The 16,912-nt window shown below is 41.7% G+C and overlaps 1 protein-coding gene across 5 annotated transcripts in view; it reads left to right on the top strand.

Moving 5' to 3' along the window:
* LOC141258108 (uncharacterized) overlaps positions 1-1,577 on the top strand; it is a 413,089-nt gene extending 411,512 nt beyond the window's left edge. For all 5 annotated transcript variants that reach the window (XM_073673114.1, XM_073673115.1, XM_073673117.1 and 2 more), the window contains one exon: positions 1,067-1,577. In XM_073673114.1, coding sequence (XP_073529215.1) covers positions 1,067-1,138 — 72 coding nt within the window. In that variant the 3' untranslated portion in view covers positions 1,139-1,577. The remainder of the gene's footprint in view (positions 1-1,066) is intronic.
* Positions 1,578-16,912: the final 15,335 nt, after the last annotated feature.

The raw sequence follows: 16,912 nt of genomic DNA, 5'->3' as shown, positions 1-16,912 counted from the left end.
CGTGTAAGTAAATTTGTACACACGGATATTATGCGTTTCTATATGCGGATGGTAACCGGTTTGGAGAAGATGAGACTCTCCTCCAGACCCAGGTACCATAGAACCTGTTAAAAAAAGAATTTAAAATAAAAAATAAAGATTATACTCACCTTCTGATGTCCTCCCGGTGTTTTCTCTGTTCCATTTTGTCTGCTGTATGGGTCGCGGTGTTGTGAAGGACCTGCCATGATGTCATTGATTCATGTGACCTGACACATGACTCAATGACGCCACCGCAGGTCCTTCACACCACCGCAAGCCGCCCAAGACAGCGGACGGAGCGTAGAAAACACCGGGAGGACATTGGAAGGTAAGTATAAAATTTATTTTTGAATTTTTACCATTCTTATTCTTTTTTTTTTAACTAACTTGGTCACACTACTATAAATCCATGGCGGTTGCATGGATTTATATAGTGTGACCAAGTAGTCAAGCACTTTTCCAAGTAATGCTAAAATCCCTTGGAAAAGCGCTTGATAACCCGCATGCAGAAATGAATGCAAAAACGCTTGACAAACGCTTCTACCTAGCAGGAAAAACGCATGTAAAATCCGCATGCATTTTTCCTGCCAGGTAGAAGCTGAAAAAATGTGTAGCATTTCTGCATCATGGGCACATAGCCTTATAGCTCCCTAACAAAAAAAAATGTTGGTTCCAAAATTGTGCTGATGTAAAGTAGACATGTGGGAAATGTTATTTATTAACTATTTTGTGTGACATATCTCTCTGATTTAAGGGCATGGAAATTCAAAGTTTGAAAATTACGAAATTTTCAAAATTTTCGCCAAATTTCCATTTTTTTCACAAATAAACGCAAGTGATAGCGAAGAAACTTTACGACTATCATGAAGTACAATATGTCACGAAAAAACATTCTCAGAATCAGGGGGATCCATTGAAGTGTTCCAGAGTAATTACCTCATAAAGTGACAGTGGTCAGAATTGTAAAAATTTGCCTGGTCATTGACGTGCAAACCACCCTCTGGGGTAAAGGGGTTAATATTAATAGTAATTTTTCTTTTTGCAGATAAATACATTCCTTGAGACAACATTTCCAAAGGAAAATCTGACTGCCATTTGGAAAGGGGAAAGAACTTGACGATTTCAAGCTTGAAGAGTATTTTCAAATAAAAATTATGAAAATGATGTCCTAATAAAAATGAACCACAGTAAATCTATTGTCATGATATTTTTTATCTTATTTACCATAGGATCCAGAGTGCAATATGTAAAATACAATGAAACGGTATACGTGGCTTCTTATTGATTGTGAAGTACAGGAGATCGTCTTTTCTGTAAGACAGGTGTTCTGTGCTCAGCATTGCTTGAGTAGATGCTCTAGATTACTGCAACATCCATTTATGGTCACATGTATCAGTGAATGTACATGACAAAAAAATGACACATTATATAAAATCTAAAAAAATAATTTAAAATTTGTTGCTTCTGTGTGTTTTTTTTATTTGGCTACGGGATAAAAGCACCTGTAGTTAACTGATTGACAAACATTTACATAAAATGTACAAATTACTATTTTGGCAGCTTGTAGTGGTAATAATATTAATATGTATACGTAATTCTTTAGTTATTAAAAATGTATATGCATTCAGCTCTTGTGTTTGGGTTTTATTTTTAAATATTATAATAATTTTTTACTCTTACAGATTAGATGCATGGCCAGAGAGGGTTTAATGAAGGAAGCATGGTGGTTCCACCAAAGATAACAACTGCTAGGGGTTTGTTTGTTCTCCCCTTGTTCTCTCCATGTGTGCATGCATTTCCTCCCACACACCAAAGACATGATGATATAGATTTTAGATTGTAAGCTCCAATGGGAACAGTGATTATTTCTCATTTATATGGCACCATCATACATCACAGCACTTTAAAGATATTATAAAGTAAACAACAGTTCTGGCACATGGGGGGAAGAAGTATTCTTATCTTAGACATTTAAAATACAGTGGTGGCCAAAAGTATTGGCACCCCTGCAATTCTGTCAGATAATACTCAGTTGCTTCCTGAAAATGATTGCAATCACAAATACTTTGGTATTATTATCTTCATTTAATTTGTCTTCAATGAAAAAACACAAAAAGAATTGTCCTAAAGCCAAATTGGATACAATTCCACACCAAACCTAAAAAAGGGGGTGGACAAAAGTACTGGCACTGTTTGAAAAATCATGTGATGCTTCTCTAATTCGTGTAATTAACAGCACCTGTAACTTACCTGTGGCACCTAACAGGTGTTGGCAATAACTAAATCACACTTGCAGCCAGTTAACAGGGATTAAAGTTGACTCAACCTCTGTCCTGTGTCCTTGTGTGTACCACATTGAGCATGGAGAAAAGAAAGAAGACCAAAGAACTGTCTGAGGACTTGAGAAAACAAATTGTGAGGAAGCATGAGCAATCTCAAGGCTACAAGTCCTTCTCCAAAGACCTGAATGTTCCTGTGTCTTCCGTGCGCAGTGTCATCAAGAAGTTTAAAGCCCATGGCACTGTGGCTAACCTCCCTAGATGTGGACGGAAAAGAAAAATTGACGAGAGATTTCAACGCAAGATTGTGCGGATGGTGGATAAAGAACCTCGACTAACATTTAAACAAGTTCAAGCTGCCCTGCAGTCCGAGTGTTACGATGTTAGTAGATACCCTGAAGTCCAATGGCGTGGGCCAAGGAAGAGACTGAGACAAGAGTAGTGTGAAGGTCTATTTTAAACGCAGGTGCAAAAGGGGTCACAGCAAACAGTTTATGAAGGTAAGTTCATTCCAAACAATACTTCTCAGAACATAATCTGTAAGGCACAGCCTTCATTACTTTGTGGAATGTAAACGCTAACAATAGTCCAAGTTTACTTAGGTACAGTAATATGCAAACAGAAATAAGGATAGTAAGCAGGCGTAGGAATTCCTCAGTTGATTGTAGACTCACGTAGTAAGTAGAGAAGAAAAACTGGAATATGGACCTTGATGCAGAGGAATGCAGGAGGTGCAGCGGTGGAAGCAGCGATGTCTTAGGCAGAGCTGGAGCCGGGTATTAAACACTGAGCAAAGATGGTGACTTTACCGGAAATGTAAAGATCCAGGAGAAGTCCTGTTCAGGAAGACAAAAGTTCTGAGATCCCAGAGAGAGTGAACAACAGCCAGCGGTTCCTTTCAGCAGAAGTCCCTTTAGCAGAGGATTCAGGCAGCAATCCCTTCAGCGGATGACTAGGAGTAAACACAAAGTCAGCAAGACTCTATTCAGAGGGCTAGCACAGGTGAATAGCAAGCTACAGGCACACAATACTCAGGCAAGGCATGATTGCAACACATGCAGTTTAAGTAGATCCACAGGCAGGAATCACATGACCCCAGTGAGGCAGTGGAAGCCATCTTGGCTAAGGGAAAAACTACTGGCAAAGTAAAATTAAACCTGGCATCCTGACACCGAGGGTACAACAGTGTCAAGCTGTACTATCCGTCGTCGTCTGAATGAAAAGAGACTGTATGGTAGGATACCCAGGAAGACCCCACTTCTTACCCCGAGACATAAAAAAGCCAGGCTGGAGTTTGACAAAACTTACCTGAGAAAGCCTAAAACGTTTTGGAAGAATGTTCTCTGGTCAGATGAGACAAAAGTAGAGCTTTTTGGGAAAAAGCATCAACATAGAGTGTACAGGAAAAAAAAAGAGGCATTCAAAGAAAAGAACACGGTCCCTACAGTCAAACATGGCGGAGGTTTCCTGATGTTTTGGGGTTGCTTTGCTGCCTCTGGCACTGGACTGCTTGACCGTGTGCATGGCATTTTGAAGTCTGAAGACTACCAACAAATTTTGCAGCATAATGTAGGGCCCAGTGTGAGAAAGCTGGGTCTCCCTCAGAGGTCATGGGTCTTCCAGCAGGACAATGACCCAAAACACACTTCCAAAAGCACTATAAAATGGTTTGAAAGAAAGCACTGGAGACTTCTAAGGTGGCCAGCAATGAGTCCAGACCTGAATCCCATAGAACACCTGTGGAGAGATCTCAAAATGGCAGTTTGGAGAAGGCACCCTTCAAATATCAGGGACCTGGAGCAGTTTACCAAAGAATAATGGTCTACAATTCCAGCAGAGCATGGTAAGAAACTCATTGATGGTTACCGGAAACGGTTGTTCGCAGTTATTTTGGCTAAAGGTTGTGCAACCAAGTATTAGGCTGAGGGTGCCAATACTTTTGTCTGGCCCATTTTTGGAGTTTTGTGTGAAATGATCAATGATTTGATTTTTGCTTCATTCTCTTTTGTGTTTTTTCCTTGCAAGCAAATTAAATGAAGAGAATAATACCAAAGAATTTGTGATTGCAATCATTTTCAGGAACAAACTGAGTATTATCTGACAGAATTGCAGGGGTGACAATACTTTTGGCCACCACTGTATATCCACGGGATATGCCATACATGTCTGACTAGTCTGAGTTTGAGAGGTGGGAGCCACATCTATATTGATAAAAGGAGGTCTATGACAATTCACCCACTCCCCATCTACAGACCTGTATGAGCTTCTTTTTTGCATACTGAGCTGTGGTGGGCCACTGGGGAGGCGCCAGATGTTGCAGAAGGGCCAGCTGGGGTATGTAGTCTCACTGGCAGCAGATAATGATGTCACAGTAGCTGAAGTGGGTCGCTGGACCCCTCAACGCTCCGCTCGTGTCCCCAACAATTTCAAAAGTGGGAGGTGGTACTTGTGGATGGTATAGGACCCCTCGGGGGCACTACTGCAGTGGTGGTGTCTGGGTGCAGGGTTTGGAGTGCCCGTGATGTTCCTGCAATCTCAAGCAGCCTGACACGCAGGTGAACTTGTAAACATAACAATTTTACTGAAGGAGGTAACGAGGTACAGTCTCTCTTACAGGCAAAGTTCACAGTATATTGTGCATATGAAAGTAATGGTTTTCTCCTTATGAGACAAGCATTGGTATGGCCTCTCCGGGCGGCTGGAGCAGAGTTCTCTTTACTTGCTTGTAGAGGAAATGCTATGCACAGTCCAGGAAATATTAAACTGATGAAGGGACCTTCACAGATTGGCACTCTGTTGAAAAACACTAAAGTGTGGATGTACTCACAGTTTTTATCCCACCGTTCCCTCTCACAGGGGGTAGGTTTAAACAAAGTCGGTGGCGTAGCAGCCACGTGGATCTGGTCCTGGCTAGAAGCTATCAGGATAACCAGAGAGCAGGAGAGTCCATGTAAAGCTTCTCTCTCCGGACTAGAAGGCACTTCACTCTTTTTGTGAAGGAGATTATGTGAAGAAAAATGTCCCCTCAGCATAGACTGGCATTGAAAACTCTTCTCTGAGAGAATAATGTCTCTCCTCAGTCTTCCTCAAGCAGCAGGGACCACCCACACCTGGTCTGTACCAGAGTTCAGTCAGAGTGTGTGCCCTGAGTTGGGAGACTCCTCTCAGCTGTTGCTATGGCAGCTTGTTGTGTGGAGATTAATCATTACTTCATATACACACATTGGCCAGCAGATGGCAGGAAAGTACAATTTACAATGCAATGAAGTACAATTTACAATGCAATGTATTATATCCCCTAACTCAGCACACACAATAGAACAAATCTAATACAACACTACAACTGTCTTATTTAGCAGTAGTAGAACGGGTACTGAGGTGCCACAGAGCTTTAGTTCTTAATGTTAACATCTTTGAGTAGTTTTATGGACACAATGATATCATACTAGTTTTTTTTCATTTCTTTATTTTTGAAGGTGGAAAAAAGGGTGACTTAAACTCATATATATATCTTTAAATATTTCATAAAACTATTTTTTTTTATTTATTATTTAGGCCCCTTAGTGGACTTATACTATATACTTCAATACAACAGTGTTGTAATGTATAGTGTCAATTATAATGTCCTATGAAGCATAGCCATGGGCTGTGGTACCAAGATGGCAAGCATTGTGGCCTTTAGCAGCCCTACCCACCCAACACCCCCTGTCCGCCATGATTACTCATTGGGACCTGGCTATCGCTCAATTTAAATTCTGCTCTCAGGTACTGACAGCTGCATCTAAACTACTAAGCAGCAGCAAACACACCACCTCTGAAGCGCCAACAATTTGTCACCATGATACACTACTTTGCATATTATGCATTTGATTTTTCAAAGATTTACATATTAATGGGTATATGACTCTCAAAACGTGTATAGAAATGACTATCTGTTAAAGAATATTAGAGCTGAACAATAATTTACCTATCTGGTGATCCAGTAATTGCAGGTTGATAACGTTTATCATAAGGGACTTGAGCTATGTGAGGAGCTGCCCACTTACTAAAGACTATGATACTTTTCCAGCACGGACCACCATTTTGTCAATATTATTATTGTGGTTTATTAGTGATTTGTGGTTTGTTATGTTTTATATAGTTCTGCTTACTTGTCAGCATGTAAGGTTCACTTGCAAAATGTCCAGCATTCCACTAATCTCATCTTATCTCAGGAGTCCATTGTTTCAACAGCCAATAATCTCATTAGGTGAGTGTGGATTGAGACACAGTGGAGTCGTCACCACAGGGGGTCTTACATGCAGTCTCAGCTGAAGGCTTCTAGAATATTCTTCATTGTTTTAGCGAACAGTGAATGTTTAAGGGGGAGGGTGTTATAACTTCTGACCTGGGAGGGGACTGATCCCAGTGGAAGAAAGTGGAGACATGTTTTAGAGAGTTATGTGGAAGGATAGAAGGAAGAGGATGGAGACCGTGGACTTGGAAGGATGGATGGATAAACATGTTACCATTATTGATTATGTCGTTTGGATTTAAGCTTTCTTAAAAGGATTGCTGCTACTGGATACCTGTGCTTTCATCTTTATATCTGCTGTCTAGAGGATCATGAACTGTGGCTACAGACTATACTGGCAGGAGATACGAAATCTGTGGGCCAACCAAAAGTTGGGAGACAGTGAGTATGGCCTGATACAAAGCCAGTGGAACTACTGAACCCAGACTGGGAACTTGAGGACTCGGAGAACTGTATTTTGGCCATTTACCTGGAATTGCTTTATGACCATGGCTGTGATCAATAAAATATTGTTGCATCGCTAACCTGCCTAGGTGATTATTTACAACTAGTGTTGAGCGATACCTTCCGATATCGCGAAATATCGGATCAGATTGGATCGGACCGATACCCAAAAAATATCGGATATCGCCGATTCCGATACCGGAAACCAATGCAAGTCAATGGGACACAAATATCAGAATGAAAATAAACCCTTTCTTTCCTTGTAGGTTAATTCTACATGAAGGAAAACAACTAAGAATAATGTAGAATGTATTACATGAAAAGCCGGCAATTCAGCAGCGGCATACACCGGTACCCGACAATTTAGAATGGAAAGAATAGAGCATCACACATAGATTAGATAGATAGAAACATGTCAGTCACATATATAAGAAGTACAGTGACAGTGTTGCTTACTGTACTTGTCATTTAGTGTTAAAGGATTTATTAAAAAAAACAATAGTGTTTTCATGCACCGTCTCTTTAAAAAAGCCAGCAGGCAATTCAGCAGCAGTATCCGACAATTTATAACAGAAAGAATAGAGCATCACACATAGATTAGATACATAGAAACATGTCAGTCACATATATAAGAAGTACAGTGATAGTGTTGGTTACTGTACTTGTCAATTAGTGTTAAAATAAAGGATTTATTAAAAAAAAATTGGCGTGGGGTTCCCCGTAATTTTAGTCTCTAGCGGAGGTTAAGCAGACGGCTGGGGCAGATGTTTGAAGCCTGGGAAGGGGGTAATACCCACGAAGCTTCCCAAGCTACTAATATCAGCCCCCAGCTGAATACTTAGCCTTTACTAGCTATTAAAATGGGGGACCCCCCAAAAAAATGACGTGGGGTCCCCCCTATTTTAATAGCTAGCAAAGGCTAGGCAGACAGCTGGGGGCTGATATTAATAGCCCAGGAAGGGTGCCATAAATATTGGCCCTCTCCCAGGCTAGAAACACCAGCCGTCAGCCGCCCCAGAAAAGGCGCATCAATAGGATGCGCCAATTCTGGCACTTAGCCTCGCTCATCCCACTGCCCTGTAGCGGTGGCAGTGGGGTAATAGGGCTGGGGTTGATGTCAGCTTATAATGCCAGCTAACATCAAGCCCAGGTTAGTAATGGAGAGGCGTCCATAAGACACCCCCATTACTAACCCCATAGTCAAAGAAAAAAAAAAACACAAACACCCAGAATAAAGTCCTTTAATTGAAATAAACACACAATTCTTTATTGTTCTAAATAAAACCATACTTACCATCACGTCCATTCCAGCTGAAGCCAATGTCTTCTGTAATAAAAGTAAAATAATAAAGCAACATCATCCTTACCTTTCCATGGTTCCCAGGACGGCATCAGCTCTGCTACATTCACATGACAGGCTGGATCGCAGCCGAAAGCTGCCATCCAGCTTGCCATGCCGCAGACACTGAGAAGAGCAGGCATGCTTGTGCTCCTCAGTGTCTGGATGATTAGCCAAGGTCATGTCCAATGAACTCAGCTCACCTCATGCACGTCACTGACAGCGTGGGATAATTCTCCTGCGCTCAGCGGTTGAGAAGGAGAATTCTCCCACGCTGGGATGGCATTGAGATGACAGGCTGGATCACAGCTCAGCGCTGCCATCCAGCTTGTCATCCTTCAGAGACACTGCAGAGCGCAAGCATGCCTGCGCTCTGCAGTGTCTATGAAGGATGGCATGCTGGATGGCAGCGCTCAGCTGCGATCCAGCCTGTCATCTCAGTGGGAGAATTCTCCTGCTGAAGCGCTGAGCGCAGGAGAATTTTCCCACGCTGTCAGTGACATGCATGAGGTGAGCTGAGTTCATTGGACATGACCTCGGCTCATCTGGATGCCGTCACAGCAAGACACTGAGGAGCGCAAGCATGCCTGCGCTTCTCAGTGTCTGCGGCATGGCAAGCTGTATGGCAGCTTTTGACTGCGATCCAGCCTGTTATGTCAATGTAGCAGAGCTGAAGCTGTCGTGGGAACCATGGAAAGGTAAGGATGAGGTGGAATGGGCGTGATGGTAAGTATGGTTTAATTTAGAACATTAAAAAATTTGTGTTTATTTCAATTAAAGGACTTTATTCTGGGTGTTGTGTTTTTTAAATACTTTACTAGAAATTCATGGCGGGCATGTCTAATATTGGCGTGACCCCATGAATTTCGGGCTTAGGGCCAGCTGATAATGCCATCACAGCGTGGGAGAATTCTCCTGCTGAAGCACTGAGTGCAGGAGAATTTTCCCACGCTGTCAGTGACATGCATGAGGTGAGCCGAGTTCATTGGACATGACCTCGGCTCATCTGGATGCCGTCACAGCGAGACACTGAGGAGCGCAAGCATACCTCCGCTTCTCAGTGTCTGCGGCATGGCAAGCTGGATGGCAGCTTTCGGCTGCGATCCAGCCTGTCTTGTGAATGTAGCAGAGCTGAAGCTGTCCTGGGAACCATGGAAAGGTAAGGATGATGTTGCTTTATTATTTTACTTTTATTGCAGAAGACATTGGCTTCAGCTGGAATGGGCGTGATGGTAAGTATGGTTTAATTTAGAACAATAAAGAATTGTGTGTTTATTTCAATTAAAGGACTTTATTCTGGGTACTTGTGTTTTTTTTTTACTTTGACTATGGGGTTAGTAATGGGGGTGTCTTATAGATGCCTCTCCATTACTAACCTGGGCTTGATGTCAGCTGGCATTATAAGCTGACATCAACCCCAGCCCTATTACCCCACTGCCACCGCTACAGGGCAGTGGGAAGAGCGAGGCTAAGTGCCAGAATTGGCGCGTCATATAGATGCGCCATTTCTGGGGCGGCTGACGGCTGGTGTTTCTAGCCTGGGAGGGGGCCAATATTCATGGCACCCTTCCTGGGCTATTAATATCAGACCCCAGCTGTCTGCCTAGCCTTTGCTAGCTATTAAAATAGGGGGGACCCCATGTCATTTTTTAGGGGGTCCCCCATTTTAAAAGCTAGTAAAGGCTAGGTATTCAGCTGGGGGCTGATATTTGTAGCCTGGGAAGCTCTGTGGGTATTACCCGCTTCCCAGGCTTCAAACATCTGCCCCAGCCGTCTGCTTAACCTCCGCTAGAGACTAAAATTACGGGGAACCCCACGCCATTTTTTTTTTTAATAAATCCTTTATTTTAACACTAAATGACAAGTACTGTAATCAACACTATCACTGTACTTCTTATATATGTGACTGACATGTTTCTATGTATCTAATCTATGTGTGATGCTCTATTCTTTTTGTTATAAATTGTCGGGTACCGCTGCTGAATTGCCGGTGGCTTTTTTAAAGAGACGGTGCATGAAAACACTAGTATTTTTTTTAATAAATCCTTTAACACTAAATGACATGTATAGTAAGCAACACTGTCACTGTACTTCTTATATTTGTGACTGACATGTTTCTATCTATTAAAAACTATGTGTGATGCTCTATTCTTTCTATTCTAAATTGTCCGCTACCGATGCTGAATTGCCGGCCGGTTTTTTTAAAGAGACAGTGCATGAAAACACTATTATTTTTTTTAATAAATCCTTTAACACTAAATGACAAGTACAGTAAGCTGAGCGCTGCCATCCAGCTTGTCATCCTTCAGAGATACTGCAGAGCGCAGGCATTATGGGAACTTCCGATTCCGGCATTCGATATTCTAAAAGTATCGGAACTCAGTATTGGAACTCCAATACCACGAATATCGGTCGATACCCGATATTTCAGTGTCGGAATGCTCAACACTACTTACAACCCACAACCTCAGATCTTTGCAAGCAAATGTTCCAAAACCCAGTAATGAACCCCTGTAGTAATGCTGACAAATATGACATATGCTGAAATCATAAATACATGTGCTTAATTAATACAATTAATTGAGTGCAAACAAAAAAAAGTGCAAAACACATAAAACTAGTGAAAAAAACAGGTGCAAATGATAAAACGGGCCTATATGACTTGTTTTCTGCATGTTTCACCAGTTTTCCCCCATCTTGGCTATGTGTCTTAATTTTCTGTTCTCAGCATTCGTGTGAGAAGACAACTCCTACGATATTACTTTCACATAGTGATTCTTGATGGATCTTTCCTTCTTTCTCTATTTAACACATAAGTATTAGCAGCAGCAGCTGCATGGAGGAAATCCTATAGAAGTACTGAGCTGTGTGACTGTGAATCCAGGTCTGGAATAAGCTAAATCACTAATTGCCTTAAGTACAGTCTGCGATTCTTGCCTGCCTCTGCTTGTTTTCTCACCTCTCTCTTCTTCTCCCAACCCCTCTCATCTCTGTTGTCAGTCGGCAGTCTGTCATGGTTTGAGCATGATACATTTTCTTTTTAAAGAGTGGATGATGAAATCTGGAGAAGGAGGAGAAGTGACTCATGACTCAAGAAAGAAGCTTATTTCTTTGATTCTTTGTAAGTACAAAGTTTCTTACATTTGTATGTACTACTGATTTATGCAAAATTTGTTGAAATGACAGTGACCATTTAAAGAGAGTTTTAACAGCCTTAGACAATGGTCATTTGTTTTTAGTTGATCAGCATCACTTTAATAAAAATACAGATGTAGCAAACATTAAAGGGGTATTCCCATCTCCAAGATCCTATCCCAATATATACTACATTTCTAATTGGAGTTATTTGCTATTATTGTTATTACACCTGCTACATATTGGGATAGGATGTTGGAGATGGGACTACCCCTTTAACTTTACACTTAAAGGATTTGTCCAGTCACCAGATATTGATGACCTATCCTTGGAAAAGGTCATCAATATATCAATGGTGGTCCAACATTTGGCACTCCCACAGATCAGCTGTTATAAGCTCTGGCAACAGTTGGATGTAAACATATTGAACAGAACTGCAATGCACAGCTCCATTAAATTTGTGCCATGTACTACTGCTGCAGTATATGGCAGCTGCTGCTTCATATTCAATGGAGCTGTGCCATCACAGCTTATAACAGCTGATCGGTGAGGATGCTGTGCGTCACATCAAACCCCTGATCCTCATGTGATATTATGATGCAGCAATTTTAATGGCTTGTGCGATGTTAAATGTAAAATTAGGTTTGCTGCATCATCAACAATAGCACATTCTCAAGAGACATGGACATAAATTATCATGATAGATGATTGATTTTTTTTGCATCTTTAAAAAAAGTAGACACGTAAATATAAGAATTGCTATTGTTTAAACATTTAAATGTTGCCGTCATTCACTGACAGCAGCATTTAAATGACTCAATTATTTGCTCCGGCTCCCATTGGCTTTTGTCATGTGAACACTGCGTGCCTTTGGGTTGTCAATGTAGCCTGGGGCCTTCTGAAGGCTGCAATGACTGAGATCTTTGTCCATCAGTGAAGCCCAGCATAGGCTTCATAGGAGAATGACATTTTTCTTAATATATTTCAATATAGTAGTATTGTCATATATTGATCAAAATATCAAACGATCGCAGGTTTAACCCCTTCACCCCCGAGCCATTTTCCATTTTTGCACTTTCGTTTTTTTGCTCCCCTTTTTCCCAGAGACAAAACTTTTTTATTTTTTTGTCAACATGGCCATGTCAGGGCTTATTTTTTGCAGAACAAGTTGTAGTTTTGAACAACCTCATTGGTTTTAGCATATTTTGTACTGGAAACTGGGAAAAAAATTCCAAGTGCGGTAAAATTGCAAAAAAGTGCAATTCCACAGTTGTGTTTCTTTTTTTTCACCATGTTTACTAAATTCTAAAACTTACCTGTCGTACTCCAGGTCATTACGACTTTGTAATTACCAAACATGTATAGGTTCATTTTTATTTAAGTGGTGAAAAAATCCAAAGTTTGTTAAAAAAAAGAAAAAAAAAGTCACCATTTTCTGAGACCCATAGCATATCCATTTTTAATGATCTGGGGCTGGGTGAGGGCTTATTTTTGTTTGCTGAGCTTGCGTTTTTATTGATACCATTTTGGGGTAGATACAATGTTTCTATTGCCCATTATTGCATTTTATTGCAATGTTGCGGTGACCAAAAAAACTTAATTCTGGCGTTTTGATTTTTTTCTCATTACGCCGTTTACTGATCAGATTAATTCTTTCTACATATTGATAGATTGGGCGATTCTGAATGTGGCAACACCAAATATATGTATATTTGATTTTTTTTATTGTTTATTTTGAATGGAGCAAAAGGTGGGTGATTTAAACTTTCATATTTAATTTTTTTTTTAATATTTTTAAAAACTTTTTTTTTACTTGCTTCAATAGTCTCCATAGGAGACTAGAAGCTGTCATCTTTAGATCGCCTGTGTGTAGCAGAAATGCTCACTTGCTATGAGCGCCGACCATTAGGTGGTGTTCATAGCATCCTGGCAATGACAACTACAGGGGTCTCCTTCCGGCCACCGGGTTGTCATGCCAACCCATTGATGACCCACGGTCATGTGACACGGGTGCCGATGGGCGGAACTAGGGACGTCCTTCCACAGTGGCTATGTTAAATTCCGCTGTCAGAGATTGACAGCGGCATTTAACATGTTAAGAGCCACAGGTGGATCGCGATTCCACCCACGGCTGTTAGGGGCACATGACAGCTGATCATATCAGTTGTCATGTCCCCGAAAAGGTGCTGGCTCATCGCCGGAACCCGCGCCAAAGGGAGAGACAAGCCATGTGCCGTACATGTACGGCACATGTCGTGAAGGGGTTCATTTCAATGCAATTTAGCAATTACATGATATAAGTATATATCATCCCATAAAAAATAAGCTCTCATTTGGCTGTGTAGACCAAAATATAAAAAAAGTTATGGCTCCTGAAAGAAGGGGAGGAAAAATGAAAACAAAAAATGTAAAATAGCCCCATCAGGAAAAGGTTAAATGGAGGTCTCATGACCAGTGAAAATCAATAAGGCGGATATCAGTACACATTAAGAACTTCATGTCATAGTGTAGTTGTGACCCAAACAAGACACAAATCATGTTTATTAATGCAATTATGCACATTTACACATAATGGCAAAAGTGTGACGTGACTTTTTGTAGTTGCACTTTGTGTAACTAATTTCTAACAGTTACTAGGAATACCCTAGAGTGGTTCTGCAGCTGTTCTCGATGTGAACCTTCATAGAGAAAACAACACAAGCTATTTCAGTTGTTGTCCACATATTGTACACATGTATGTTAATGGGTTTGCACAACAAGCCTAGAAGGTACTTTAAAGATTCCATAATGACAGGATCTGTACCACCGGACTGGCGTATAGCAAATGTGGTGCCAATATTCAAAAAGGGGACAAAAACTGAACTTGGAAATTATAGGCCGGTAAGCTTAACCTCTACTGTGGGTAAAATCCTGGAGGGTTTCCTAAGAGATGCTATGATAGAGTATCTGAAGAAGAATAACCTCATGACCCAATATCAACATGGGTTTACGAGGGACCGTTCCTGTCAAACTAATCTGATCAGTTTTTATGAGGAGGCAAGTTCTGGACTGGACCAAGGAAATGCAATGGATGTTGTGTATATGGACTTTTCAAAAGCTTTTGATACGGTTCCACACAAATGGTTGATACATAAAATGAGAACAATGGGGATAGGGGAAAATATATGTATGTGGGTTAAGAATTGGCTCAGTGATAGGAAACAAAGGGTGGTTATTAATGGAAAACACTCAGACTGGGTCTCAGTTAACAGTGGGGTACCACAGGGGTCAGTATTGGGCCCCCTTCTTTTTAACATATTTATTAATGACCTTGTAGAGGGCATACAGAGTAATATTTCAATATTTGCAGATGACACTAAACTCTGCAGGGTAATCAATACAGAGGAGGACAATTTTATATTACAGGAGGATCTATGTAAACTAGAAGCTTGGGCTGTTAATGGCAAATGAGCTTTAATGGGGATAAATGTAAGGTAATGCACTTGGGCAGAGGAAATAAAATGTAGAATTATATGCTTAATTGTAAAACACTGGGCAAAACTGTAACTGAAAAAGACCTGGGTGTATTGGTGGACGACAAGCTCACGTTTAGTGGCCAGTGTCAGGCTGCTGCTGCAAAGGCAAATAAAATAATGGGATGCATTAAAAGAGGCATAGATGCTCATGAGGAGAACATAATTTTACCTCTATACAAATCATTAGTGCGACCACACTTAGAATACTGTGTACAGTTCTGGTCTCCGGTGTATAAGAAAGACATAGCTGAACTAGAGTGGGTGCAGAGAAGAGCGACCAAGGTTATTAGAGGACTGGGGGGTCTGCAATATCAAGACAGGTTATTACACTTGGGGTTGTTTACTGTGGAAAAAAGAAGGCTTAGGAGTGATCTTATTACTATGTACAAGTATATGAGGGGACAGTACAAAGACCTTTCTACTGATCTTTTTACTCTGAGGCCTGAGATGGGGACAAGGGGGCACGTCTGGAGGAAAGAAGGTTTAATCATAATCACAGACGGGGATTCTTTACTCTAAGAGCAGTGAGACTATGGAACTCTCTGCCGCATGATGTTGTAATGAGTGATTCACTGTTAAAATTTAAGAAGGGCATGGATGCCTTTCTTGAAAAGTATAATATTACAGGTTATAAATACTAGATTCCTTGATAGGGCGTTGATCCAGGGAACTAGTCTGATTGTCGTATGTGTGACGGGGTATGCGGCAGAGCAAGAAGAGACCACCGGACTAAGAACGATCCAACGGGGTTTATTAAGGCGGGCAGCATACCAAATCAAAAATTCATGTTATTCCTAAGGTCCATAATAAGTCCACAATCACCAACGGGCGTGAGGTCTTGCTGAAGCTAAGAGCCCCCACTCTTCTTCCTCCAGAGATCTCCCAACACAACCCTGGTCACGCATAAGTCCATTGTCTTGGTCTACCGGGAACAGCCCAAGGGTAGGGGAGGAGAGGTTTCCCCACTCCTAGTCGATGGTTCAGTCCATGGCATGGCTCCGATGTGTCTATTAAGATGTGTACTGTGAGTTCTCCCCCTGCTTAAGAGAAGAATGGGGAGTCCTCTAGCGGTGTTGACACAAGCCCAAGTTAAATTATGGTTGAGGAACAAAGATCTGGGAAAGGCCATGGGTACTTACATCACATCATGACGTTTTATACAGAAATGCAGGACAGGGAAAACTATGTACCCTGACAATTCCTTCCCCTCCAATTTTGTGTATGTACGAGGGACCTCTACCGGTCGCTTGTTAAGTACACACAGGCAGGGCTGACCGGACTCATGGCTCCTCCTGCCTGGACAGTCCATCTGCATTTTGGTGTTGGCTGCCTCTTCTATACTGTACTGTAAAGTTATAGGGCTGCAGAGCCAGGCTCCATCATAGTAAGCGTCCATTGTCCCCAGAGGCTCTGTTCAGCCAAGTGAGGGGATTGTGATCAGTAACCACAGTGAATTCTCGTCCATACAGATACGGCTTTAGTTTCCGGAGGGCCCACACTATAGCCAGACATTCTTTTTCCACAGTTGCATAGGCCACTTCTCGGTCCAGCAGTTTCCTGCTGAGGTAGGCGACGGGGTGCTCGTCCCCCGCTGCATTCACCTGGCTGAGTACAGCTCCCAATCCATAAGCAGAGGCGTCCGTCTGCACAATGAATCGCCTCTTGTAGTCCGGAGCAGCCAGAACAGGGTCACAGACCAGGGCTTCCTTCAGCCGGTTAAAAGCCTCCTCACAGGCTGGAGTCCAGATTACCAGCCTTGGCATCGTTTTCTTGGTCAGGTCGGTAAGAGGCTTGGCCACAGTGCTAAAATGAGAAACAAATTTTCGGTAGTAGCTAGCAGTGCCCAAAAAAGCCATAACTTGTTTCTTAGTTTGGGGTACAGGCC

Source organism: Phyllobates terribilis, unplaced genomic scaffold (genome assembly GCF_046119375.1).
Source record: "Phyllobates terribilis strain yellow unplaced genomic scaffold, ASM4611937v1 Scaffold_3__8_contigs__length_932513732, whole genome shotgun sequence".
Taxonomy (NCBI): domain Eukaryota; kingdom Metazoa; phylum Chordata; class Amphibia; order Anura; family Dendrobatidae; genus Phyllobates; species Phyllobates terribilis.
This window is presented reverse-complemented; position numbering and strand designations above follow the sequence as displayed.